Below are 26,343 nucleotides of genomic sequence, written 5' to 3' on the forward strand. Positions count from 1 at the left end.
GGGATTACAGGCATGAGTCACTATACAGGGCTCTGAATTGGTCTTTACTAGAGAACTGTCACCATTATTCTTTGCTGGAACATATGGCTAAACTTATATTAATGTGTTGGCACTTACCTCCTCCCCAGGGAAGGTATACACACACACACACACACACACACACACACACACACACTTACTTCAACCTCAACCAGGGCAAGCAAAGAAGAGCTGAATTGGAATATGACCCAGCAATGACTGGAGACATTTTTGATGTCACAACTGTGAGCATTCATTGGCATCTACTTGGGATCCCCAGGGATGCTGCTAAATATCCTGCAATGCACAGGACAGTACCCCCTCAACAGGATGGAGTACATGAATGAGTCCACACAGTTAAGATGCCACCTGAAATGAAGCATCAAGAAATCTGATCATTGTCCTCACCTTGTCCCCAAATGCTTTCATGGCTATGTGGGTCACAGTTCACTAGAAATGGCCCTTCAGTGATTTTACATAGCTTATGCAATGAAATTCATGTGAACAAGAAATATAGATAAGGGGAAGTTGAGCTGTTATAAATGTAGAGTTAATTTCAAAATATGTAATGTTGTGCCCTGATCAAAGAGAACTGAAAATTGTCTAGTTCCCTGATTCGGTGGGTTATTTTCCTTGGTAATCATGGGCCTTCCTTAAAATTAAACAGTCAGCTTCTTGGTGGTACCTGCCTGTGATCATATTTCTATATTTTTAAAATAGATTGTGGAGAGCTGGGAACAATAGGACTTGTTCCCCCAAAGACATAGGGGACAAGGTCTTGGTAAGGAGTCCTTCCTCATTAAGTGAGTAGATCATCTGGACTAACAACAAAGAAAAACCAAAATTATTATTCTCCGTACTGTGTTGGGACCCAGCAGTTAGAGATGTGCTATGTTGCTTTTTCAAGAGTGACCACCACCAAGCTGTTACCTGCCTGCTCCTCCACACACTAACCTCCCAGGGTCCACATCACATAGAGGTGTTGGGAACACTTGAGAGTGACCTCAAATACAAATCTAACTTCTCCAAATTCAAACCCCAGCCTCATAGAAAAATCCAAACCAAGGTTCTCAGCCAGGGGCAATTTTGCCCTTAGAGGACATGAACCATGCCTGGAGATCATTTTGGCTGTGATAACTGGGGGACCAGATGTTCCTGGCATCTAGGGGATGGGAGGCTGTTAAACATCCTGCAGTGAGTGAGCAAGTCAGACCCACCGTGAAGAATTATTTGGTCCCAGATGTCAGTACTGCTCAAGTTGAGAAATTGCTCAAAATAGTGGAGGCAATTCTGCACCTTTAGTTACACAAGGAAAATAAAAGGTCCTCCCCAGAGACAGAAACCCCAAATCTGCTATTCCCCAGTAGAGCATGTCCCTGAGTGTCATGCCCTGTGTGACCCTCCAGCCCTCTAAGCGCAATGTCATAGAAGATGTCAGCTCAGAGCCAGTTCCCTCCTTGAACTCCATAGCTGTGTGGTATTAGGCAAGTTACTCAACTCTCTCTTTGCCTCAGTCACTTTATCCTTGACATTGATAAAATAGTAATACCTATCTCATAGGTTGCAGATAAAAATAATTATTCCAAGTAAAACAGAATAGAATAATAATACCCAAGTATTATAAGTGCTAGAGAAGTGTTTGCTAGTGTTATTGTTCATTCTTTATAACTTTCTCCCAAAAGCAGCCAACAGTTTCATCAGAAGTTCATTTCTGAGAATGGTTTTTGTACCCTATATGGACAAGTAAACCAAATGTGGAAGACTTCTTGAAAGACAAAATAAAACTACAGGATGAGCTGGTTAAGGATTTGTGGCAGGTGAGTAGGCTGGGGTTTTATTGTATTTTTTTGGTGGGGTACTGGGGATCGAACTTGGGTCCTTATGCTTGCAAGGCAGGCGGTGGAACCACTGAGCTAAATCCCTGACCTTGGGCTGTTTTTATTCCATGTGATGTTTGTCTTTGGACCCGAACCCCACTAACACGTGACTCTCTGTGGTGTCTGAGACCAGGGCCAGGTTCCTCTCAGTATCACACTCAGCAGGCAGACTGAGGACCAACCATCATACATGGACCAAACCTTGAAAGCAAACCAACTATGACCGCTGAAACCAAAATCAGTTTCAAAAAAGGAATGTGCCTGAGGCAGGAGAGTGTCCTACTCTGGGTGATAATTCTTTGGAACCGAGGCCCTTTGGGTTCAGAGGGATTTTGTGCAGACAGAGTCTTGAGAGCATAAGCCTAACTTTTGGTAGGAGGGACAGTGTCCAACTCCAAGGAGAACCCTGGTGTGACATCCTGTTCCAACCAAGGACATGCCTCCACCCCGTCCCTGCGCACAGGGATTGGGCACAGAAGTCGTGCTTGTTGTCAAAATAACAGGTTGCATGGATAAAGCATACAAGGAGCACTGGGGGCCTGAGATCCGCGCTATACACATTCATCACTCATTTACACTCTTCACACACTGCTACAAGGAAACCAACACCATTCCCATTTTACAGATGAGAAAACAGAAGGTGCAATGGTCACTGTTTGAGTTGAAGGTCACTTTGCAAAGGGCTAACACCAGGCTGGACTGAGGCAAGCCTGTCTGGGAATGACCTGGGTCCTCCATAGCACCGCAGGATTCCCGGGGATCACTCTATCTGCCTGCTGGTTGCCTTTGGGTTAGAGATCTGTGAGTTGGCAGGCAGGCTTTTGCCTGGGTGAATGGACTCACAGGAAAGTTTGGTGGGAAACGGAGGCTGCATTCTCTGATTCAAGGTGACCTACTCATTTGGGCTCTGGCCTCTGGCAGCCAAACACAGCCCAGATGGGTGAGAGAGCAAAGGAAGCCACATGGGGAGCGGAGCTGGGTATCAATGAGATGAAGGTGCTGGATCCTTAACTGAATCTTTTACCTGTTCCTGTGAGGCCTCTGCCAACTCAAAGTCATAACTTCCCTGAGTGTGTGTGTGTAATCAGTTGCCCAGTGTTATCCCATAGAAAGGCAGGCTTGTGAAAACATTACAGTGCGTCCTCATCCACCTTATTCACTAGATCTGGCACCCTGCAACTTCAGGCTCTTCCCCAAAGTCAGAATGACCATAAAAGGTCGACGTTTTGAATCACTTCAAAACACTGAGACAGCCATGACAGCACAGCTAAAAATACTCATGAAAGCGGGCTTCCAGAACTGCTTCAGAAAGCGGCAAGAATGTTGGGATAAGTTGCAAGGTCCTGAGTTCAATCCTTGGTACTGGAAAACAAAAAGAATGAAGTGTGTTCAAAGTGGGGGGGAGTATTCTGAGGAGTAATAACAATGTGTCCTCTACTGTAATAATTTTTAAATTTTAAATATTCACTATTTTTTTTATCACACTTTGTATCTTCTGCCCTCAGACATTAGCACTCTTGGCTTTGGGGCTGTTGGCTACAGACCAAGATATACATATATCATCTACTGGCTCTATTTCTGTAGGAAACCCTGGCCAATACAGATTTCATTTATATGAACTATTCAGCATGAGCACATTTGTAGGGACAGAAAACATTTGGTGGTTGCCAGGAGCTTGGAGAAGGGGGAAATGGGAAGTGACTGCTCAATGGATATAGGGTTTCCATTTGGGGTAATGAAAAGCATCCTGGAACTAGACAATGGCTGCGCAACCTTGTGAACATAGTAACAACCATACTGAATTATAGACCTTAAAAGGTGAATTTATGGGACGTGAATTACATTTCAGTTAGGGTCTCATCCCCACCACACACACACACACACACACACACACACACACACACACAAACACCTGTACCAGGGATTGAACTCAGGACCTTGCGCTTGCCAGGCAGGCGCAGCACCACTGAGCAACATCCCCAGTCAATTCCGTTTCAATTAAAAACATACAACAGGACACTAAAACCATGAATAAAAGTAAAAACAGTCAAGTGGGGTGACATCAAACTTGAAAACATGTTCATTAAAGGACATAATCTACAGTGGAAAGGCCACCTCTGCAATGCGAGAAAAGATATACAGAGCAGGTTTCTGAAAAGAGGTTAATATTTAGAATATATAAAGAGGGCTGGGAATTTAGCTCAGTGGTTCCGCTGCCTGCCTGGCAAGCACAAGGTCCTGAGTTCGATCCCCGGTACCAAAAAAATTATCACCACTAAATGCAAGTCTGCTACAAGCCCCATAATCCAGTTACAGGACCTCACCTTTGAACTCATGAGGCTTTGAGGAGGACATCCAGATATAAAGAACTCAGCAACCAAAAAAAATCAAATAATCTGATTTAAAAATGGATAACGAACTCAAATAGCCATTTCTGCAAAGATGAGACCCAAACGAGCATATGGAACTGTGTTCTACATCTCTGGCCATTAGGGAAATGCCAATCTACACCACAAGGAGACACAACTTCACATCCACCAGGATGGCTGCTAGGAAGGAGAGCAGGAGAGCAAGGAGGGAGGTGGTGAGGAGGAAAAGAAACCAGAAAATAACAAGTGTTAGCAAGGATTAAGGACTGGAACCCTTGCAACTGTTGGTGGGAATGTAAAATAGTGCAACTGCTACAGAAAACAGGTTAGAGTTCCTCAAAAAATTAAAAATAGAACTACCCTACAACCCAGCAATCCCTCTTCTGAGTATATATCAAAAGATGTGAAGGCAAGGTATCAAAAGAAGTGTTCATGGCCGGGAATTTAGCTCAGTGGTTCCACTGCCTGCCTCACAAGCACAAGGTCCCGAGTTCAATCCCTGGCACCAAAAGAGGTATTTACACACCCATGTGCACTGTAGTACTAGCCACAATCACCAAAAAGGGAAGGCAACCCAAGTGTCCATGGGAGAATGCATTGACAAAACATAGTATAGATTTATACAGTGCAGTATTATTTAGCCTCAAAGGAGAAAAAAATTCTGACACATGTAAAATACAGATGGACTCCAAGGACACAGACTAAGTGAAATGAGTAGTCAGACTCATAGAGACCGACAGTAGAATGGTGGTTACCAGGGGCCAAGAAAAAGAGAGTTGTTTGATGGGTATAGAGTTTCAGTTTTGGAAGATGAAAAAGTCCTGTTTCACTTGTTTCATATGAGAATATACCTCACACAACTGAAGAGGACTACTGAAAATAAAGATGGTGAATTTTATGTTGTGTTTGCTTTTACCACAATAAAAAGGTCAAAACAAAAAGAAAAGCCCATGCGCACACACAACAAGGCTAACATTTCCTCTCCCTGCCCAGCACATCCTCTGCTGGTGCCCAAGGAGCCTGCATCACAACACTGTACTTCCCTGCCCCGGAGCCAGGAATCGGGAGGGCAGGGACCACAGCTCCACCCCAGGGCTGAGGCCCACACCTGGCACCTGGAAGATGCTGGATAAACATTTACTGAATAAATCGTGGAGCCATCACGTGGCAAGGTCAGGCTGGTACAAATATTTCCATATCACAGACAGGTTCACGGAGGCCCGGCAAGGCAAAGTGACCTATCCAAAATCGAAAGCCACCAGGTGGTGAGGGAAGAAGGGACTCAATATCCCAGGTGGGTTGTAGGGCCCCATCCATACCACCTCCTGCAAAATTAGCCTGTGATTCATCTTGCTGAAGAATTTGCATCGTGATTCTCACACCAGACTGGTGATTCTGAACCTTTTTTTGGATCATAAACCCTCTTAATAATCCAGTTAAAGTTGTCTTCTTTTCCTAAAATGGCACATTAATATGAAACTTAGACAAAAGTTTTCAAAGGGTTCCCAGGTGCCCAGAGAGCTCAGTTAAGAACTCCCTTTCAGTCCTGCTATACGGGTAAGTTTGTTTATTCTCAGAATCAACTAAGGGTGCCACTTTAAATTCACAGTCCCAGGTGCAACCCCTGTGGATCTGGCTGCATGAGTCCAGGGTGGGACTTAGGGATCAGCACTCGGCACACCAGAAGATTCTGGGAGCAGCAGCTCTCAGACACACAGAGGAGTCCCTGCCTTCGGATCTCTGGCTGATGACTCCTTGAGCTCCTGGCCTTTCCTTCCAGCTGCCCACTTAACCTGGCTACCAGCGTGTCCCACCACAACCCAGCAAAGACCACTCTGAGCTCAAAACGAGGTCTGATTGAAAACATATACAGTCAATGTTTAAGTTTTTAAAAAATCACTACAGTAAAAAATACATTATCCTCTTTTATGTCTTTAGTTGCACTGTCATGGCTGCCTTGATATCCTGAATCGATTTAAGACATTGACCTTTCATGGTCATTTTGACTGTGGGGAAGATTCAGAAGTTGCACAGTGCCAGATCCAGTGAATAAGGGGAAGAAGGACACACTGTAATGTTTTTACGAGCCCACCCTTCCATTGTATGGCCCTGGGCAGCCGCATTCACCATATTATTGATCACACCTGGTAAATACACTCACGAAAGAGGGCTTCCCAGAGCCACTTCAGAAAGTGGCAAGAATGATGGGATGAGTGTGTTGGAAGTGAAGGGGAGTATTTTGGGGAGGATTAATGGCAGTGTGTCTTTTACTGTAATACATTTTTTAAAATTTAAATGTTCGTCGTATCTTTTGATCACTTTGTATCTTTGCCCCATAAGAGCCCCTTCACCTCCTCAGTCACCGAGCCGGAAGCCAGACCATCACCTTGACCACCTCTGTCCCCACTCCACATCCTGACATCACCCAGACAGGGCCTCTGCTCCCTGTCACCCCTGCTGCAGTCCTGGCCCAGCCTCCCAGCCATGCTCCCTGCTTCCTTCGGTCTCTACAGCCCATCCTCCAGCCTGCAGTCCTGGCCATGCCTGCTGGTGCCAAAAACTGGAAGGAGAGAAGGGCAAAGCCAGGTGGGTGTGTTTGAGTCGTGACAGTTCCTGGATGTGGCGGGTGCTCAGGCATTTGGCAGCCATGGGCACAGGTCACAGGCTCATTTCCTCTTCCCTTGTTGTATTTGCCATTCTGGGGATTGAACCTAGGATCTTGTGGATGCTGGGCAAGCATTCTGCCACTAAGCCACACCTCAGCCATTTTTCTTGCTCTTACTGCCGCGTGGGATGCAGAAGGTCTCAGGCAGGTGTGTGACCTGACCTAGGACAAGTCCATCTGGCCAAGCTGAGACTAGAACAAAAACTGAAGGCCTTTTCCACCTGTCCAGCCCTCCCACACTGCCCTGTAGCCATAGTGGCCTCTCTCTGACCTTCCCAAAGAGCCTCAGGGCCTTTGCACTTGCTGTTCCCTCAGCTTGGAACCCTCTTCCTGGAGAGCCTCTCATGGCTCACCAGTCAGGTCTCAGTTCAAAAGTCACCTCCTCAGAGGGCTTTCTCTTTCGCCACCCTGTTGACTTTCTTCCTAACTCTCACGCTCCATCACTACCTTGCAAAGAAGAGCTTGGCCTGCTCAGTGTTTGCTGTCCCCTTTCCGGCCCCTAGAGGCGGGCTCCAGCAGGGCGGGACTGTCTGATCAGTAGGCATACAGGAGGTGCTCAGTGCATCTTGAAAAACGAGTGAATAAATGAATGAACTTGCGACTTGAGGGACTGCTCGCCAAAGCCGCGTCCCGACAGACCTGATCTTGGCTTTCCTGAAGGCCAGCTCCTCTTCGTTGCCGAAGTCCAGGGACACGTCCTCCGTGTCGTCCACCAGGGCCTGGAGGAACACGAGGCAGTTGGCAGGCCCACCCGCAGCCCTGCACACCCCTGCCAGCCTGCACTCGAGGGGGGTTCTCTGCACATCTCCGTGGGTTCCCAGAGTCCCCTCGGGGATGCAAGGCCTTGCCCGCCCTCCTGCCACAGGGCCCCGTATCCCTTCCTCCTCGCGGCCTCTCCAGCCCTGCGGGCTCCTCCTCCCCAGCTCGCGTCGCCCTCCCCGCCAGCCCTACCTGCTTCATCCTCCCCGAGCCCGCCCGGCGCCCACCGCCTAAGGACTCGGGTGCTGGGCCCAGCCTGGAGCCTGCACCCGCGTGGTCCCAGCGCAGGTGCGGGCGGGGCGGGCGCGCGCCCAGGGCGCAGTCGCGGACGGGGCGGGGCGGGGCGGGGCGGGGCGGGGCGGGTCTGGGGGCCCCCGGGACCGCGCGCAGCGGCCGCGGCCGCGGAGACAAGGGGACGGGTCCGGGGCGCCGAGGAGAGCGGCCCCAGCGATGTGGTGGTTGCTGCAGAAATGTGGGATGAGCGCGGGCGCAGGGAAGGAATGGCTGTCCTTGTGGGGCGGCCCCAGCCAGGGCTGAGGAAGAGCAGGGCTCAGGCCCTAGTGAAAAGCGGGTGCCCGGCCGCCCCCGGATCCTAAAGAACTGGGGCGGAGCCCTGGGATCAGCTTGGGAGCCGCGGGGAGAACTGTGTGCATCGGGTACCAGGCCGGTGGGGCGCAAATAGCTATTAACCCGTGAAGGGCTTCCCTGGTACTTCCAGGATAGATGCGTCCTCCGAGGGTCTCTCCCGCCCAGCCTCCCCTTACGAGAGGCAGAGGGCAGCGGGTATCAAGATGCCTTGGCAACTAATCCCCTTTGTCCTCTGTCTCCCGGTTACTGTCTGTTCCCCACTCTTGTGCCCTCCGCAAAAGCACCCAATTCCTCTGCCGACCCCAGAAGCTGCCAGGTGTTTGTGGAGAGAGAGGGTTTCCTCCTGAGGGCAGATGGCCATCTTGGGAGCCATGTCCTGTACAAGTATTTCCCAAGTTGTGCTGTGATCACCGTGGGTTCTGTGGGAATGCAGCATCACGAAGCTGTTAGAGCAGGACCTATACCAGGGTTTCTAAAGATCCCGGGTGCTGGGCAGCCAGAACTCAGGTTTTAAATTTTGTACCCCCTACACACCCTTAATGTGAAATTAGTGGCCCGGGGCTGGATTAGAACATAGGTTCTGACCCAGGCACCTGAGTGAGGCTGAGAGTCTGCTGTTCCTTTTGTTTAGTTGGTTGGTTGCTTTTTTGTTGTTTTGGTAGTGGGGATTGAACCTAGGACCTTCATACCGAACTACATCTCCAGTCCTTTTTATTGCCTTTGTTTTGAGACAGGCTCTCACTACGTCACTCCAACATGTCATCCTCCTGCCTCAGCCTCCCAGAATGCTGGGATTACAGGCATGTGCGCCCATTTCCAGCTGAGTCTAACAGCTGTCAGTAGAGGGAACACCCTTTGAGTTGTTAGATCTAGGCCCACAAGGCCTGTCTCCTCAAAGGACCCTTGGCTCTCCACCCAAAGCTGGCTCCAGGCACAGAAGTGCCAGGCTGAGAGGGGGAGGTTCTTTGAGTCCCTGCTGGGACCCAGCAAGGTGGGAGGCTAGGGAGGGGAGGAGGTTCACAGAGCAAGGCAGGTGGAGGGGAGACACCGTTGCAGAACATTTAGGGGCTTTTCCTTTGCCCCTAAAAGTCACCAGCTGCTGTGTCCGTTGAGTTGGGGTGAGGAGGTGGGAAACTCCCCTTGGAAGCCCCATGGGGGGCCAACTGACATTCTCAGCCATCGCCTTGGGGCTCCTCAGAAACAGCCACAGTACCAACCACCACTAGAAATATGGGGTCACAGAGGCTGAGGGTGCAGAGACTCTGAGGTGGGTTAGGAGTCCAGAGCTGCCTGCAACAGTGTCACCTCTCACAGGCAGCTGGCACAGCCCGCTCTGGGCCTTTGGAGTCTCAGGGCTGAGCGGGGGGATCTGCTTTTCATAAGGGCCCTGAGGAAGGTAGGACAGTGACTTCTCCCACCCATTCTGCTACTCTCAGCCCCGAGGGCCTGGGAAGCAAGCTTCAAGGCACTGCCCCATCTCTGATTCTCACTGCTGGGCTTCTGGCCTCAGACCCAGAGCAACCCTGGGCCTGCAAGGGAGGGGGCTGCAGGGTTAGGTAATCACCAGCCTTGGGATGATCCTAGGGGGCAGCATCTGGCATCGGCAGGCCTGACTGAAAAGGTGGCAAGATGGCCTTGGTCAGGGGACCTCCTCTCTCTGTCCTCAGTCTCCACATCTATAAAGTGGGGTCATACCCCCAACTACCACCTGGTAGGGAGGAGGCAAGGACTGGAGAAAATACGTCTGAAGCAGCCTCCTCGAGGGGCTTTGGAAACATGGTCCTGGTGGACTTATGGCCATCAGCAGAGGGGCCTGTGGTCCAGGCAACCCCCATGGGCCAGCACACTGGACATGAGCCTCAAGTTCAACCCGCCATTGCACCAAGTGGTATCTGTCTTTACAGCAGAGATATATGTGATGGAATGTGAATCAGATATTTTTTTTCTAGTACTGGGGATTAAACCCAGGGCCTTCTCATTGAGCTATACCCCCAGCCCATGGTTATTTTTTAATTTTGAGACAAGATCACGCTAAATCACTAAGTTGCCCAAGCTGGGCTCGAACTTATGATCTTCCTGCCCCTGTCTCCCAGAGGGCTGGCATTATAGGCTTCATATATTAATTTCTAAGAGCCATATTATCATCACACCTAAAAATATGAATGATAAGCCTTAGTATGTGAGACCTGAGTCAACGCCTCATCAGATTGTCATCCTGATTGTCTCATAAACATATTCATTCCCACAGCTTGCTTAACTGGCATCCTAACATGAGCCACACATCCCATGGGATCAGTGCACCGATGAATGCCTTAAACTAGGTGGTTCCTCTCCCCCATCCTCTTCTCACACTGTGCTTATGGAAGGACCCCGGGCCCTTGTCCTTTACACCTCTGTCCCTTGATCTGTGCTCTCAGGTGACATTCTTGAGGTGGGAAACCTGTCTGAAACAGATGCCACCTGTCTGGCATCCCGAAGATGCCACCTCACCCCACTCCTGACAGGCAACTTGGCCTAGCCTGTTGCTGCAACTCTGGGCCCATGACAGGGGAGCAGGTGAACAGGAAGGCTGGATCTTATCTACAGGAGGTTGGAGCAGGGACCAGGTGGTCCTTGATACATAAGACCCTTCCCACCAGCCATCTTCACTTCCCACTGAGCACTTCCCTCTCCGCTTTGCAGCCAGAGCTGAGCTGGGCCTGAGTGGAGGCTAGAGGAAGAAACTGTCTGCAGCCAGCTGGTTTTCTCCCTCACCACTCCTTCAGACCGTCTATATAATGTCCCCGTTCCTGTTCCCTGTAGCCTGCCCCACCCCCACCTCGGTGCTTCACCCTCAAGGCCACGTGCCCTTCTCCAGGCAGGACAAAGCACTTCCTCGGGACTTGGAGCCCAGCATGGTGTGCAAGTCACTTGTCTGCCCTGTGTCCGTTCCACCACCTGAGATGTACAGTGGTCCAAGCCTCTCCTTTGCAGGGGGTCCTGAAGATTAAGACTGGATCCCTGCAGGGTGCTGAGCGCAGTGCTTTGCATAGCAGTGAGCACTGAACAATGCTGTGCCTGTGGTGGCTGTAAGCTGTCCCCACCCTATGGCCTTTCCTTGCTGCCGGCTGCATTACGGCGAGCCTTTGGGGCCCATATGTGCAGGAATCCTGCTCCCTGCTCCAGTTCCCTTTGCCTGAGGAATGGGAGTGGGGTTCTGCAGGTGGCAGGACACACTCCTGAGAGGGGACATTCCAGACTTGGGGGCATAAGGGGCCGCTAAGCTCTGATGCAGCCGCCTGGCCTCCTGAGCAGCCACCCTCTCGCCAAGGCTATGGAGAGGTTGGCAAACAGTCCCAAGATAGCTCTCGTGCTCAAGGGCTGGGACAAGGGGCTGAAAAGCCAGGTCAACAGTGCCTTCTCGGCAGGTGGCTAGGAGAGTGGGTGGTGGCTGTCACCCAACGGCAGGTTGCTTCTGGGACCTCTGGCCTCCTCTTGGAACACCCAGGGCTTGGCAGGTCCCTCCACAGGTCTCATGCTGGAAGGAGTCTAAGGCTGGCCTGTGGCAGCAGCTGGAGGTCCATGTTGGGTTGTCCCCACTAGAAAGGTGACCTGCATCCTATGCCTCACAGGCCCTGCCTAGTGGGGACCCTATGACCTTTCCTGCCTCACCCCCTGACTCTCATCGTGCTCTGGCAACACTGGCCAGGCTGAGATGTGCAGAAACTCCCAAACCCCTTCCGACCTCAAGGCCTTTGCATGTGCCAGAATGCTCATCTCCCCTTAATTCTCTCAGGGCTGAAAATGCAAGCTCCTCTTCAAGGGGCCTTCTCCAGCCCTCATCTCATGCCCCACCTAAACACTACAGTTCCCTTGTAGGTTCTGGGATCTAGACTAAGGCATTTTCCATGACCTCTAATTCTCCTGCTAATTGGTTTGGTGAGCTTTCTCCACCCCATGCCTCCCTCAGAGAATGATTGCTACAAGAGCAGGTGCCTCTTCTGCCACCAAGCCCAGTGCCAGGCACACCATGCATGCTGGACAAGTGTGTGGTTGAGGAAATGAACAACCCCAGGAAATGTGCCAGCATCTGCCCAGGCTACAGAGGAGGCTGTTACAGCTTGGGGCAAAGAGGGCCTGGATTTCCCCGCCCCGAGGGGTCTGGTCTGAATCCAAGTGTCTCAGACGAGCATGTGCACACACAGACACACACAAGTCACCTCCCGGCCAGGCCCACATGCTCCCTGCCACATCCCCCTCACTCCTCAAAGTCACCAGGCTCTGCCTGTCCAGGACAATGAAGGCAGGAGAACAGGAGCCCAAAGCAGCTGTTGTGACAGGACCCATCCTCCACCACAGGACGTCTGGGGTGGGCAGCCAGGACAGGACTGCCCAGGTCCCAAGCCCAGCCAACAGGCGCAGGGCTGTGCTGGCCTTGGGAGGAGCAGCTAGGAGGTTCTTGGCACAGATCTGCAAGCCTGCAGTCAGGAGTCATCGTTTACGGGAAATGAGCTGCTGAGGAGAAAGGGCCCAGCCTGGCTCAAGTCCAGAAGGGCAAGGAAGCAGAGGCCTTGCACCACTCAGTGAGCCGGGCTCAGCCCCACCCCATCCAAAGCCTAGCCGGGATCAGCATAGGCCCGGCGGCTTGTGCCCATCCCCCTCCCCATTTAGCAACACCAAAACCAAAACAAAACCCACAGAGCAAACACTCATTCAGCCTGCTTGGGTTTGAAGATAGATCTGCCTTTCACCATCTGGGAGATCTTGAACAAGCTACTAAATATCTCTGAGTTTCAGTGCTCTCATGTTTGAAATGAGAAACTCTTGGGGGCTATTGGATGAAACGAAATTATTGGTTTTATTTTTTTCTTTATTTCTTTCTTGCTTGCTTGCTTGCTTGCTTGCTTTCCTTTCTTTTTTGAGACAGGGTCTTGCTAAATCACTAAGTTGCCTGGGCTGGGCTCAAATTTGCAATCCTCCTTCCTGCCTCAGCCTGCCTCACAGGCTCAGAATGCAGATTGCACAGATTATATGTTTGCTAAATACACTGCATCAGTCTTCCATTGCCAGACCAAGAGGTAGGCAAGGGACATGACCTGGTACACATTCAACAGACAGAGGGGCTGAGGCTTAGGTTTTTAAGCAGGTGGACAGAGCTATGAAGTGGTGGGACCCACAGTCCCTCTCAGGTGTCCTGCCACCTGCTCATAGCTCTTCCATCACAGGAGTTGGGTGTGTGGTCCCTGCCTAAAGTGACTGGGCCCAAGAGCCAGCCTGAAGACCATTATCTGGCCTCCAGTCATGCTTCAAAATTTAAACAAACAGCAGCAGAAAAATGGAGTTCATTCCCAATGTTTATAAGTCAGGTGTCACAGATTTTGAATTCCACATCTGGTTTCTCCTGAAGGCCAGAAGCTGAACCTGCCTCCCCAGTGGCCAGAGCTGCATGGTGACTGTTCCCCTGTGGACAGGGCTGCAGATCTGGCTCACACATGAGCCCCCAGTTTGCTCATTAGATTCCCTGGCCCTGGTGACGTTGCCACTGGCCTTGAAAGCCACTGTCCTAGGTGGGATCCACCAGGAGCAAGCTTGAGCCTGAGATAAGATTGTATTAGGCAGCATCCCTGGGGAGGGAGGACACGGACACAGGAGCAAGTCTTCCCAGGGACGTGATACCAGGCAAAGTCCCGCTAAAGGCACATTTGTGTCACAGCTCAGCTGTAAGGAAGTACCATAAACTGGTTGCCTTACAGAACAGAAATTTATCATCCCAGAAGAAATTTACCTTCCAGCTGGAGGCTGGAAGTGTGGGGCAAGGTGTCAGCAGGGCCTGGCTCCCTCTGCACTTGCTCCAGGCTTCTCTCCTGGCTGCTGTAGTCCTCAGGCCTGTGGCAGCACAACATCCACCTTCACTTGGCATCACTCGGGATGCTGTCTATGTTCCAGTTTCCCCTTTTTTATGAGAACACTGACCCTACTCCAGTATGACCTCACTTTAATTAATCCACATCTATGATAAGCCAATGACTCTATCTCCAAATAGGGTCCCATCTTAAGGGACTGGGTGTTCAGATTTCAACATAAACTTGGGGGCTGGGGGGGCATGATTCAGCCCAAAACAGAAGGTAACTGTGGCTACCCCCCGCCCCAACTACAGGGGGCTCCAGGCACACTTCAGAGTCTGATGGGGTGAGGGAGTTGGAGTCTTTCTACTCCCCACCCATCGGCAAGTGGTTAAGGGCCTTGTCCATCAGGGACAAAAATTCCCAGACACTTCCGGTTCTGGGCACACACAGGCACAGTCAATTCCGGTGTTGGTCTTCTACAAAGAGGTTAAGGAAGAAGGCTCATGGGGATCTGGATCTGGGTTGCATGGAGACAGTAAAGGCACCCAAGAATTGTAGGCACCAGTTCACAGCCACCATGGACCACTGAAGACAGGCTCTGCCCCTCACATCTGCCACCCAGCTGCTTGGCCTGCACTGACCACAGTGGCCCTAAATGAGTCACAGGCCTCTCAGTGTTTTCCTTTCTCCTCATTCAGGCCGCACCAGTTGGGAATGGAAACCCTTCACCATGGTTTGAATGTGTCCCCTCAAAAGTCCAGGTGTTGAAAATTTAATCTCCAAATCCATCTGCTCATGGTATTTTGGAGGTAAGGCCTTTGAGACATAAGTAGGGCTAGATGCAGTCATGAGGGTAGGCCTGCCACGATGGTATTAGTGGCTTTAGAAGGAGCAGAAGAGAGGCCTGCAAGAGGAGGCTTGCTGTGTGATGCCCTCTGTCCTGTTGTGATGCAGCAGGAAGTCCCCAGATGGTTGGTCTCATAAAATGCTAACACCATACTATTGGACTTCCCAGCCTCCAGAGCCATATCTTAAGGGACTGAAGGTTAGGATTTCAAATAAACTTCTGTTGTTTATTTAAAAGGTCAGAAGCTAAATAAACTTCTGCTATTTGTAAATTATCTGGCCTCTGGTATTTTGTTATAGCAACAGAAAACCCACTAAGACACCCACCCAGTCCAATCAAGGACGGTTGGCAGATGTAGGTGGACAGAGCCCTCATACTTATCAGCCTTAACTCATTACAGAGAGGCTGGGGAGCCCCTGGAAGAAACAAAACCTTCTTCCCCCAACAGCACAGAGGAGGTAAGCCGCTCCCAGCTATCAGGAGGAGGCTTCCGGGCCACTGTACTACCTCTGCCAGCACAGAGGAGGTGAGTCACGTGGGCACCAGCAGCAACCCCCATCCTTGAAATGAGAAGACATGTAAACAAGTTTCAAAACCAGACTTCCAGATCACCTAAAGCAACCCCAAAGGGAAACAAGATGGAACAATCTGATACTCAACCACCTGGACTCCCTGAACTGGCAACAAAAGATGATCTGGAAAAAATGCAATCAGAAATAATTTCTCAGATAACAGCAGAGATTGTGCCCATAGTGCAAGACATGATTAATAAATCTAGAGAGGACACAGATAAAAAAAGATTTCCAGGAAATTAAAAACTCCATTGAAAGTCTATGCAGCAGAATGAGCCAATGTGAGGATGGAATTTCAGATACAGAAGCTAAGATTGCTATTAGTGACCAGGAAAAGAAAAATTGCTTTAAAATTGTAAGGGACCACAAAAAATAAATCCAGCAGCTTCTAGATGATGCAAAGAAGAATAACATAAGACTGATTGGAGTCAATGAAGAAAGAGGAGAGAGTGCAGATGACATAAAAAAAACTGTTCACAGAAGTGATGGCAGAAAACTTGCCAAGCAGGGGGAAAGAACTTGACATATAGATAAGCGAGGCATATAGGACTCCAAGTAGCCATGATCAAAAAAAAATCTACACATAGGCATATAATTGTTAAGATTCCAGAAATCCAACAGAAGAACAAAATTCTACAATCAGTCAGAGAAAAGAAACAAATCACATACAAAGGAAAGCCCATCAGAATCACAGCAGACTTCTCAATGCAAACCCTCAAGGCAAGAAGATCTTGGAGTGATGTATTTCAAGTCCTAAAGGAAAACAGCCTCCAACCCAGATTGAGGTACCCTGCAAAATTATCTTTCAAAATTGATGGAGAAATAAGATACTTTCATGACAAAGAGCACCTTAGGAACTTCATGAATACAAAACCAGCACTCCAAAAAATTTTAGACAATACCCTAGGAAAAGACAAGAAGGATCACAACCCTAGAAAGCCCAGCAGAATGAATCCATCAGGCATGACAAGAAATTAAATGCAAAGGGGGAGAATCCAACAAACAGAAAAAGTAATGACAATGGTAAGTCAATATGTATGAATTATAACCATCAATGTTAATGGTCTCAATTCACCAATCAAAAGAAATAGACTGACAGAATGGGTCAAGAAGCAAGATCCAACAGTATGCTGCATACAAGAAACACATTTAATTTAAAAAGAAACACATAGAATGAAAGTTAAAGGGTGGAAAACAATACTCCATGTGACAGGAATGCCCCCCCCGCCCCCTGCCAACAAAAAGCAGGAGTAGCTACCCTCTTTTCAGATCAAGTGGATTTCAAATGGCAATCTGAAACACTCTGGTCCCAAGAATTTCAGATAAGGGATAGTGAACTTGTATGTACAAATCTATTGTGAACATGTGTTTTCATTCCTCTTAAGTAAAAACTTAAGAACAGAACTGTTGGTCCTTAACAGTAATACAAGAAATTTCTATATTGTTTTCCAAAATGGTTTTATCATTTTACATTCACCTTAGCAGTATTAGTAAGTTCTAACTGCTTTACACCTAAGCTGACAGTTGTTCTTTTAAAACTTTTAACTTCATCTCCCTAATGAGTGTATAATTCAATCTTGTTATTGTACTGATTAGTATTTCTCTGATTCTAGTGTTGCACACCTTTCCTTGTGCTGTACTGGCTATTTATCATCTTCTTGTGTCTACTTTTTAATTGGGTTGTCTGTCTATCAATGAGCTGTAAGAGTTCTTTATATATTCTGGTCATAGGTTATATGCATTATAAATATGGTCTGTTTAAGGACTACTATTCATTTTCTTAACAATGTCATTTAAAGTTCTAAATTTTGATGGAATCTCATTTATCAATTTTTTTCTTTTATACATCATGTTTTTTATATCCTAGGAAATTCTTACTTACCCTAAATTCATAAACATTTTCCCTTATAATTTCTTCTTAAAGTTTTATAGTTTTAGTTTTTCATATTTAGGTTCATAGATCCTTTCAAGTTATTTTTATGTATGGAAATAAAGGGTTGAGGTTAATTTTTTTACATACAGATACCAGGTGTTCTAGTGCCATTTGCTGAAAACATTATCTTTTCCTCTGCTCCTGGATTGAGTTTATATTCTATAAAATGTTAATGTTAAATAATCTTTCAAAACTCAGTGGACCATATATGTGTGGTTCTATTTCTAGATTCTCTGTTTTATTCCAATGATCTATATGTCCTTACAACAACACTGCCTTGATTACTGTAGCTTTAGAGGAAGTCTTAACATTAGGTAATAAATGTCTTCCAACACTGTTTTTTTTTCCTTTTTCCTTTTCTAGGTCCTTTGTACTCCTACATAACTTTTAAATTTCATCCAATTCTTCATTTATAGCAAGTATACATAGACCTGAATTTTTATATATACCTTATGTTTTCTAAACCTGCTAAATTCAAATACAAGTTCTAGGGGCTCCTAGAGAGCCCTAGATTTTCTCTGTAGATGATCATTTCATCTACGTATAAAGATTTTGCTTCTACCTTGTCAATCCTATCCTAATTGTGTTATTTTATTGCCAGACTATTTTGGTTTGGGCCTATGTTTCAAAGTTTAATGGACAGATGAAGAGTAGGCATATCTGCCCTTGCTCCCCACCTTAAGGAGAAAGCATTGTATTTTCTCCATTAATATAAGGCATTTTTGCTGGGAGTATGGAGTACATGGCTTATCTGTTGAGAAGTTTCTGTTCTACTTCTAGTCTCCTGATAGCGTTTACCATGAACAGTTGTAGAATTTAGTCCAATAGTTTTTCTCCAACTACTGACAGGATCATATGGCTTTTTCCTTTCCTCTGTCAAAATGATGGCTTTTGGGGGTGGATCTTCCAATGCTGAACCAACAGTCATCGCTATAATAAAACCACTTTCTACATCCTGCCAGATCTGACTTCTAATAGTTTGTTTAGTTAAACAAATTTCTATCTATGTTCATACTTTTTTCTTCTATTATCTTTATCCAGTTTTAGGATAAGCACAATGTTGATTTCCTAAAATGAAGGGAGACGTGTTCCTTCTTTTTTCTGCTTTAAATGTTTGATATAATTTATCAGTTAAAATGTATATGAGCCTGTTGTTGTCATATAGGTAGGTTTTCAAGCTAGGAATATACTTTCTTTAACAGGTGCTATTCAAATTTTATATTTCCTCCAGAGTCAGTTTCCTTAATCTGTCTTCCAAGGTAATTCTTAGAAGTTGTCAAATTTTATTTCAAAAAAGATTAATATGCTTTCTATATCCTTTTATTTTTTAATTTTTTGTATATCCTTTTATTGGTACATTTTAGGTGTACAGTATAATGACATTCATCATTGGAGATATGCACCTTTACATACTCTCTTGGTTCTTATTTTTTCTCCTTTCCCCTGCCCTCCCTTCAACTCCTCCATCCCTCCATATTTACAAAGAGTTTGTTTCCTTTTTTTCATTTTCTCATATTGATTCCATTCCCTTCTTTCCTTTCCCCTACCCTTCCCACTTCTCCTTCCCCTTTGCCCTTTTTCTTCCTATTTCATATTATTCTATATCCTTTTAAATTCTGTAAAATCTGCGGTAATGTCTTCTAGATCTTGATATTGTAATTTTAAAAATGTATAATTGATATTACATAATAGGAAGAAAAGGTCTAAAGGAGCAGGGGAAGTGGGAGGGGTAGGGGAAAGGCAAGAAGGGAAAAGAAAAAATATTAAAAAAGGAAAAAATGGAAACAAAGTCTTTGCAAATAGCGAAGAGTGGAGGGGGTGAAGGGTGGGCAGGGGAAGGGGAAAAAAAGAAGAACCAAGATACTCATGTAATGGTACAAGATCCCAATGATGTATGTAACTGTATTTTATACCAAAAATGTACCAATAAACTTAATGGGAAAAAAAAAGAAACAGAACCCTCAACTCAGACACTTGTCCCTCCCTTTTGGTGCTCAGAGACATTCAAGCACAACTCATTCAGGACCACTGGGAATGGGTCTAATGGGGGAATAGGGTCTAGGGTGCTAAGTGAGACTCAGCATGAACACTGGGGCCGAGGAGGAGGGAGGGCACAGGCACGGTGTGCAGTGGTCCCCACACCAGCTCCTGTTCCTCCCACCTTGGCATTTACATGCTTCGTGCAGTGTGCATGGGGCCTGGAGTTCCCAGCCTGGCTACAAAAGGTCTGGGACGTCTGTGCCCTGTCCAGCTCCACAGATGGGACACCAGTGGGTGTCTCGCCCATGCCCCTGTAGCCACGGCAGCAGTTCTGCACCTTGGACTCTAAACCCACCGGCAGTGTAGGGCGGCCAAGGCCAGCAGATATGGGGACCAATGCTGGGTGTGCTGAGGCCACCACCATGCTGTACTCCATTGATTAAGAGCTGAGACTTCCAGTCTGACAACCTGGGGTCAAATCCTGGCTCTGCTACAGCTCTGGGCATTGTGAATTAGCCTTGGCTAATTTTCTGAGTCTGGCTTATTTTACTTAACATGGTGGTTTCCAATTCCATCCATGTTCCTACAAATGACATGATTGCATTCTTCTTTATGGCTGAATACTATTCCATTATGTATCTATATCACATGTGTTAGTTACTATTCTCTCATTGCTGAGACAAAATACCCAGCACCAAAAGCTAAAGGGGAAGGGGTTTATTTGGCTTACAGTTCATAGAGGTTTCAGTGTATAATTGACTGGCTCCAAGGCAGGGATGACAAACAGGCATCCCAGAGGAGGAACAATGTTGCACACACAAGATAGCAAAGGCAGCAAGAGGAGTTTAACAGTATCTTTCTGCCCCTTTTATCTTATTCAGATTAGGGGGATTAGGGCGGTGCCAAACTAGTCACTCACATGTAGTGGCTTAGTAATACACGCCCTTAACTCCAGCATCACACATTCCAGGTTCAACTACCTCTGAAAAAGAAAGCCCCACCTCATCTGCATGAGGCTTTGGGGGGACATCTAAATACAAACCATAACAACACATTTTCTTTATCCATTCATCTGTTAATGGGCAGCTAGGCTGTTAGCTCAGTTGTCACTGGGACAGGGCCTTTTTTTTTTTTTAAGTACCAGGGATCGAACTCGGGACCTTGGGCTTCGGAAGTAGGCAGCAGAACCACTGAGCTAAATCCCTGGCTGCTCAGTTGTGATTGTGTCATTATAAACATGGCTATGCAGTTAGCATTATAGCAATATCCTTAATTATTTTGGGAATATACTCAGGGATGGTATAGTTGGATCAAATGGCATTTTTTAGTTTTTTGAGGAATTTCACACTGATTTCCATAGTGGTTGTACTAGTTTACATTCCCACCAACAATGTAAGAGGGTTCCTTTTAACTCTTACCAGTATTCATAGTTTTTGTTTGTTTGTTTGTTTTTGGTACCAGGGATCAAACTGAGGCCCTTGCGCTTGCACAGCAGGCGGCGAAACCACTGAGCTAAATCCCTGGCCCCAGTATTCATTGTTTTTTGCATTTTTGATGATTGCCATTCTGACTGGGGTGGAAATGGAATCTCAAAGTACTTTTAATGTACATTTCCCTAATGGCTGAGAATGCTGAGCATTGTTTTCATATATTTACTGGCCATTTGTACTTCTTTTGAGAAGTGTTTATTCAGTTCTTTTACTCATTTTTTTGATTGGGTTATTTGTTTGGGAAAGTTAATTTTTTTAGTACTTTATATATTCCAAATATTAATGGTCTATGAGAAAAGTAGCTGGCAGAGATTTTTACACTGTATTTTTTTTTACCTGTTCATTCATTGATGGATACTTTGGTTGATTGCATATCTTGGCTATTTTAATAGAGGATGAGGACAATGGACCACAGTGTCTCTTTATCAGGATCTTCCATGAGGTGAACTCCTGTTTCTAGGGAACAATACGAGAATGCTAACAGTCCTTCCTCACACAGTTCTTGGCTCAGAGCCTGTCAGATGGGAGACCCTCGATAAACAAGCATGCAGTGCACCGGGTCCCTCCCTGTAGCCACACTTGATATTTCTGAGCCTACTTGAGGAGGGGCCCCATGAACAGGGCTGGACTTCCTGGCACGAAAGCAGACAGGGTCTGGGTCTATGGAGATCTGAGATATTACCAAAATGTGGCCATAATTGGGCTCCATCTGAGGAATCCAAGCTTCCGCAGTTCATAGCTCTCTCTCAGAATCCAACTTTTCCTGGATGTGCTGGTGGACGCCTGTAATCCCAGCACCCTAGGAGGCTGAGGCAGGAGGATCACAAGTTTGAACCCAGTCTAGGTAATTTAGTGACTTAGCAAGACCCTGTCTCAAACTAAAACATAAAGAAATGGAGTTAAGACTCAGTGCAAAGGCCATGGGTTCAAGCCACCCACCCACCCACCCACCCACACAACAGAATCCAACTTGTCTCACATTCAACATGGAGACTGGGGCAGTGCCATCTTGCCAGTTACAGAGAATCACCAGCCATAGCTCCTGCTTCCCAGAGCCCTGAACCAGATAGGCAGCCACTCCCAGGGTGCCAAGGACCTCTGGACCGGGTTTTCATCGCTCAGATCCACCTCAAGACATGGCATTCACAGTCCATTATGTTAGCCAGGTCACAGTTGGAAAAACCCCAGCCACACAGCAGAGACATGGAGAGAGGCCGCCCTGGACTTGACTTGCCCCTGCATGGCTGCTTCTGCCTGAGAGACGCTGGCGAGACCCCTCCCTCTGCCTCCCCCAGAGCCAGAGACCCTCTCCCCACGGTGCTCCGGGGACTTCGAGCAGTCACCAAATGCCCTTCGGAAGCACACGAGGGTTCATTGGCCTCATTTTCCAGGCAGAAAGCTGAGGCCCACAGGAGGCAAGGGGCTGGCCCAAGACTATCTAGCCAGGTGAGGCAGACCTCCCTCTCCCCTCCCTGCAACCCATCCTCCAGGCTGCACATGTGGTGAGATGGTTGTCAGTGACTACGGCCAGGTGTAGTGTGTACACTGTAATCCTAGCACTCAGGAGGCTGAGGCAGGAGGCTCACTAGTTCAAGGCCACCCTGGGCTACATAGTGAGTTTAAGGCCAGTCTAGACTATGAAAGGAGGCCCTGTTTCAAAAACCTGAAACAAACAAACAAACAAACAAAAAATAGGTACTGCTGTCCTGCCACCTCCCCCAAGGATGCCATCGCCTACAGAAGGGAATCCAGCTTTTCAGACAAGGCCCGAAGACTTCCTCCATCATCAGCCCCAGCCATGCTGCCTTGGTGACTGTCCTTGGGACCCACGGAGGTGGCTCCCCCCTGAGGGCTTGGCTCGTCACACAGCCAGCTCTTTCATACTCCAGGTGGCACCTCAGATGTCCCGTCCCGGAGCAGCCACAGTCGGTGCCCTGCTGAGGCCTGGGGCAGTCACCATCTCACCTGCAAACAGCTCCGGCTCTGCGTGGGGACTTTTTCTGTCCTGGAGGCCACCAGGCCCAGCACAGAGCTGAAGGGGCCAGGGTGAAGCCCCCGGGAGCTTCCCCACCAGTGACCTTCATACCCAATCCCCTCCTCGGCCTCAAGCAGGTGGGGCACCTCTGCAGCTCACGCCCCAGCAGTCTCCCAGGGGTCCCTGGGCAGCTGGCTGCTCCCTTCTCTGCCTCCCCACCCTCGTGCTGCCTGTGAGTTCCCACTCTCTTGCCTCAGAGTTGGCCTCTGGCGGGATTGATCTCAGACGCCACGGAGGCCTTCCCTGCCCACACATCTGTGCCAGCCCCAAGGCCTGTGGCTCCACACCCTGCCCAGTAGAACCTGGGGGTATACCTGACCTTATTTGGAAAAAGCACCCTTCTCCTTTTTAAATTCTATTTTTAGTAGTACCTATTAATTTTCCAAAACGTTGAGTCTCCATGTGGTATTTTCATACACGCTTGTAACTTACTTTGACTGTATACACCCCCGCTGCCCTCTTTCACACACGCTGCCCACAGCCCCTTTCTCTTTTCTGGTCCTCCTGCTTTCATGTCATCCTTTTTTTTTTTTTTTTTTTCAGATTCTACATATTCAAGAAAACATGCAATACTTGCATGAGTCTGGCTTATGTTGCTTAACATAATACTGTCCGGTTCTATCATTTTTTCTGCAAATAGCTTGATTTTGCTCTTCTTCATGTGTATATATGCCACATTTTTAGGTGTCCATATGCATATATTTCATGTGTATATATGCCCATTAACAGGCGTCTGTTAATGGGCACCTAGGCTGTTGCATGTCTGGACTATTGTGAGCTATGCCACACTAAATGTGGGTGTGCAGGCATCCCTGCAGTATGCTGCCTTTAATTCCTTCCCGTACATACCCAGGGGTGGTACAGCTGAGCCATATGGTATTTCTATTTTTGGGGTTTGGGGGAACCTCTGCACAGATTTCCATAGTTCTGTATTTGTTTACATTCTTACCAGCCGTGCAGAATGGAAAATGCATCTTTGTAGATGTAATTAAGATCTTAAGATGAGATCATCCTGACTTAGGATGGGCCCTAAACATAATGCCCGGGGTTCTTACAAGACAGGAGAAGTGACAGGGAGATGGGAAGAAAGCCATGTAGACACAGAGTGACACTGAGAAGAAGGCCATGGGGACAGGCAGGGATGGGTGTGATGCTGTCACAAGCCAAGGGATGCTGAGAGTCTCTGGCAGCCAACAGAAGCAGGGAGACAAGGAAAGACTCCTACAGAGCCTCCAACAGGAGCTGCCCTGGGGACACCTTGCCTTTGTACTTCTGGCCTCTGGAACTGGGAGAGAATACACATCTGTTGTTTCTAGCCACCCCTGTGTGGCCATTTGTTCCAGAGGCCCCAGCAAGAATACTGTATCTAAGTAGCTCTGCACCCACACTGAAAGTATCCTGGGCACTTGCTTGTTTCCCATCTGTTTCCCCTATTCAGTGCAAACAGGCCCTTGACCTTCCTCTTCCCCCAGCCCCTGTCCTCAGCCCCAGGGCAGATCTGGCCATAACAGGTCCCCTGGGCACTGATGAGGGAACAGTGAGTTGGTGAATCCTGGGCTGGGGCTCCTTCCCCTCTCCTTCCCAGTCCCCACCTGAGCCAGAAGATCAAACCCACCCCATTAAGCCTTGTCCTGGCCGAATCCCTGCCAGCCTGGCTCTCTCAGCCCTGCTGTACATTCCACCCCCTGGGGCCGGCTCACAGGTCCCTGCCCAGCCCCACCGACACTCTGAGCACCTCTGTCCCAGGTGGGGCGCAGACAGCAGCCTTCTCCCAATGCGGCCCCAGTGATGCTGAGGTGCAGACAGGGCTGAGAATGGCTGATTTAAGTTGGGGGGCTGAGGGGGGACCAAGGTAGGATCCAAGTTCTTCCTGGACGGACAGGGCTTGCAGTGTTCACACCAACCACCAATATGGTCACCCCAAGTGTTCCCGAAGCCACCCAGATGATAGTTCACCTGCACTTGGCCACTTCTAGAGACCCAAGTTCCTTGAGACCCCTGCTGCCTCTGTGAGAGGTCCACGGTGGCCACTTGGACCTCAGCATAGGGGGAAGGGCCACAGATGGACAGCAGGGGTGGGACGGGGCTGATGAAGAAAGAGGACTCCTACCACACGAGCAGGGTTCTAATGAGAATCGGGATTTGCCCTTGTGGCTGTGGCCACAGCCTGCTCATTATGAGTGTTTTGGGGTCAGGCTGGATTTGATTCCACCTCAGTATCCACTACCAGGCCCAACACATAGTAGGTGCTCAGTAATGGGAAGTGGAATAAATAAAGACAAACAAGAAACTGATGATCATGTAAGCCGGAAATAATCAAGTGTTCCCCCACTTCCTCCAGCTCTGAACCCCCAGATCCCTCTGTGTTGTGCTGGATACAGAGTGGCTGCTCGACACACGGGTGAGGATGGAACAGGGGAAAACGATGACAGCCTCTACCCATTCCTAACTGGGCTTCCCTCACACCACGTAGCCCGAGTGTTCATCCAGCCTACAAACAAAATTAAATCTTTCCCAGTTCTTTGGCTTATACAGGGTAAAAACTGCTAGCTGATTCTAATAGCTTTGCACATTTGAAAGAGATTTGTTTTGTTTTGTTTTTGAGACAGGGTCTTGGTGTGTAGTTCAGGTTGGCCTTGAACTCATTATGTAGCCCAGGCTGGCCTCCAACTCACAGCAATCCTCTGGCCTCAGCCTCCCAAGTGCTGGGATTACAGGTGTGTGCCATCACCTCTGGCTCGACTAAGATTTTTTAGCCAGTCTTTATGCAGGCTGCTGAGCCCTCTTCTAGACCCATCCCCATGCTTCCTAGTAAGATCCACTTTTCCTTACTGAGTCAGTTTAGCAAGAGCCCCATCCATGATATCTGATCACCCTCCGTAGCCCATGGGGTCCCCATCCAGGGGAGGTCTAATCAGTAAGAATCCTAGCAGGTGGGAGGCCAGAATCCCCTAACTCCTGAAATTTTCCCTTAGTAATTTCTTATCCTCTGCCCCTACCTCACTCCTTGGCTATAAATTCCTTCTTGCTATATTTGAAGTTTAGCCCAAGCTCTCTCCCCCATGGCAAGACCCTGTTCCTGTGCTTCTGACTAAAGTCTTCCTGGCCATCCTCGAATAACTACCATTAAGTAAATTCAACATATTGAAAGAGAATTTTAGCTGGCTGTGGCTAAATCCACTTAAGACTGTGCTTTTTGGCCTCACCTGTAGGTGTGGTCATTGACCAAGCTAGTAGAAATAAATTGTGCCACTCTGGGATTATGCCTTTCTTTCTGGTGGAATGCAGCTGGGATGACAGGAGGTGGGGCAGCCATTTTGGGTTATTGAGATGGAAGCCATGAATAAAAATAGGGAAGCTATGGAACAGGGAGCCTGGGTCCCCA

General features: G+C 48.1%; 1 protein-coding gene across 2 annotated transcripts in view; it reads right to left on the reverse strand.

The window, feature by feature from the left end:
- The window catches only part of Tvp23a (trans-golgi network vesicle protein 23 homolog A), a 59,066-nt gene that overhangs the window by 15,260 nt on the left and 17,463 nt on the right, over window positions 1-26,343 (reverse strand). The window contains exons 1-2 of one of the 2 annotated variants that reach the window (XM_004864883.4): window positions 7,881-8,007; window positions 7,569-7,648 (exon numbers count right to left, since the gene is read on the reverse strand). In XM_004864883.4, the coding sequence (XP_004864940.1) occupies window positions 7,569-7,648; window positions 7,881-7,889 (89 nt within the window). In that variant the 5' untranslated portion in view covers window positions 7,890-8,007. Of the gene's footprint in view, window positions 1-7,568; window positions 7,649-7,880; window positions 8,008-26,343 lie in introns of those variants that run through there. The other variant, XM_087202922.1, reaches the window with a different exon arrangement.

The sequence above is a fragment of the Heterocephalus glaber genome, unplaced genomic scaffold, assembly GCF_053883595.1.
Source record: "Heterocephalus glaber isolate CG9 unplaced genomic scaffold, H.glaber_assembly_v1.0 deba00001781, whole genome shotgun sequence".
Taxonomy (NCBI): Eukaryota; Metazoa; Chordata; class Mammalia; order Rodentia; family Bathyergidae; genus Heterocephalus; species Heterocephalus glaber.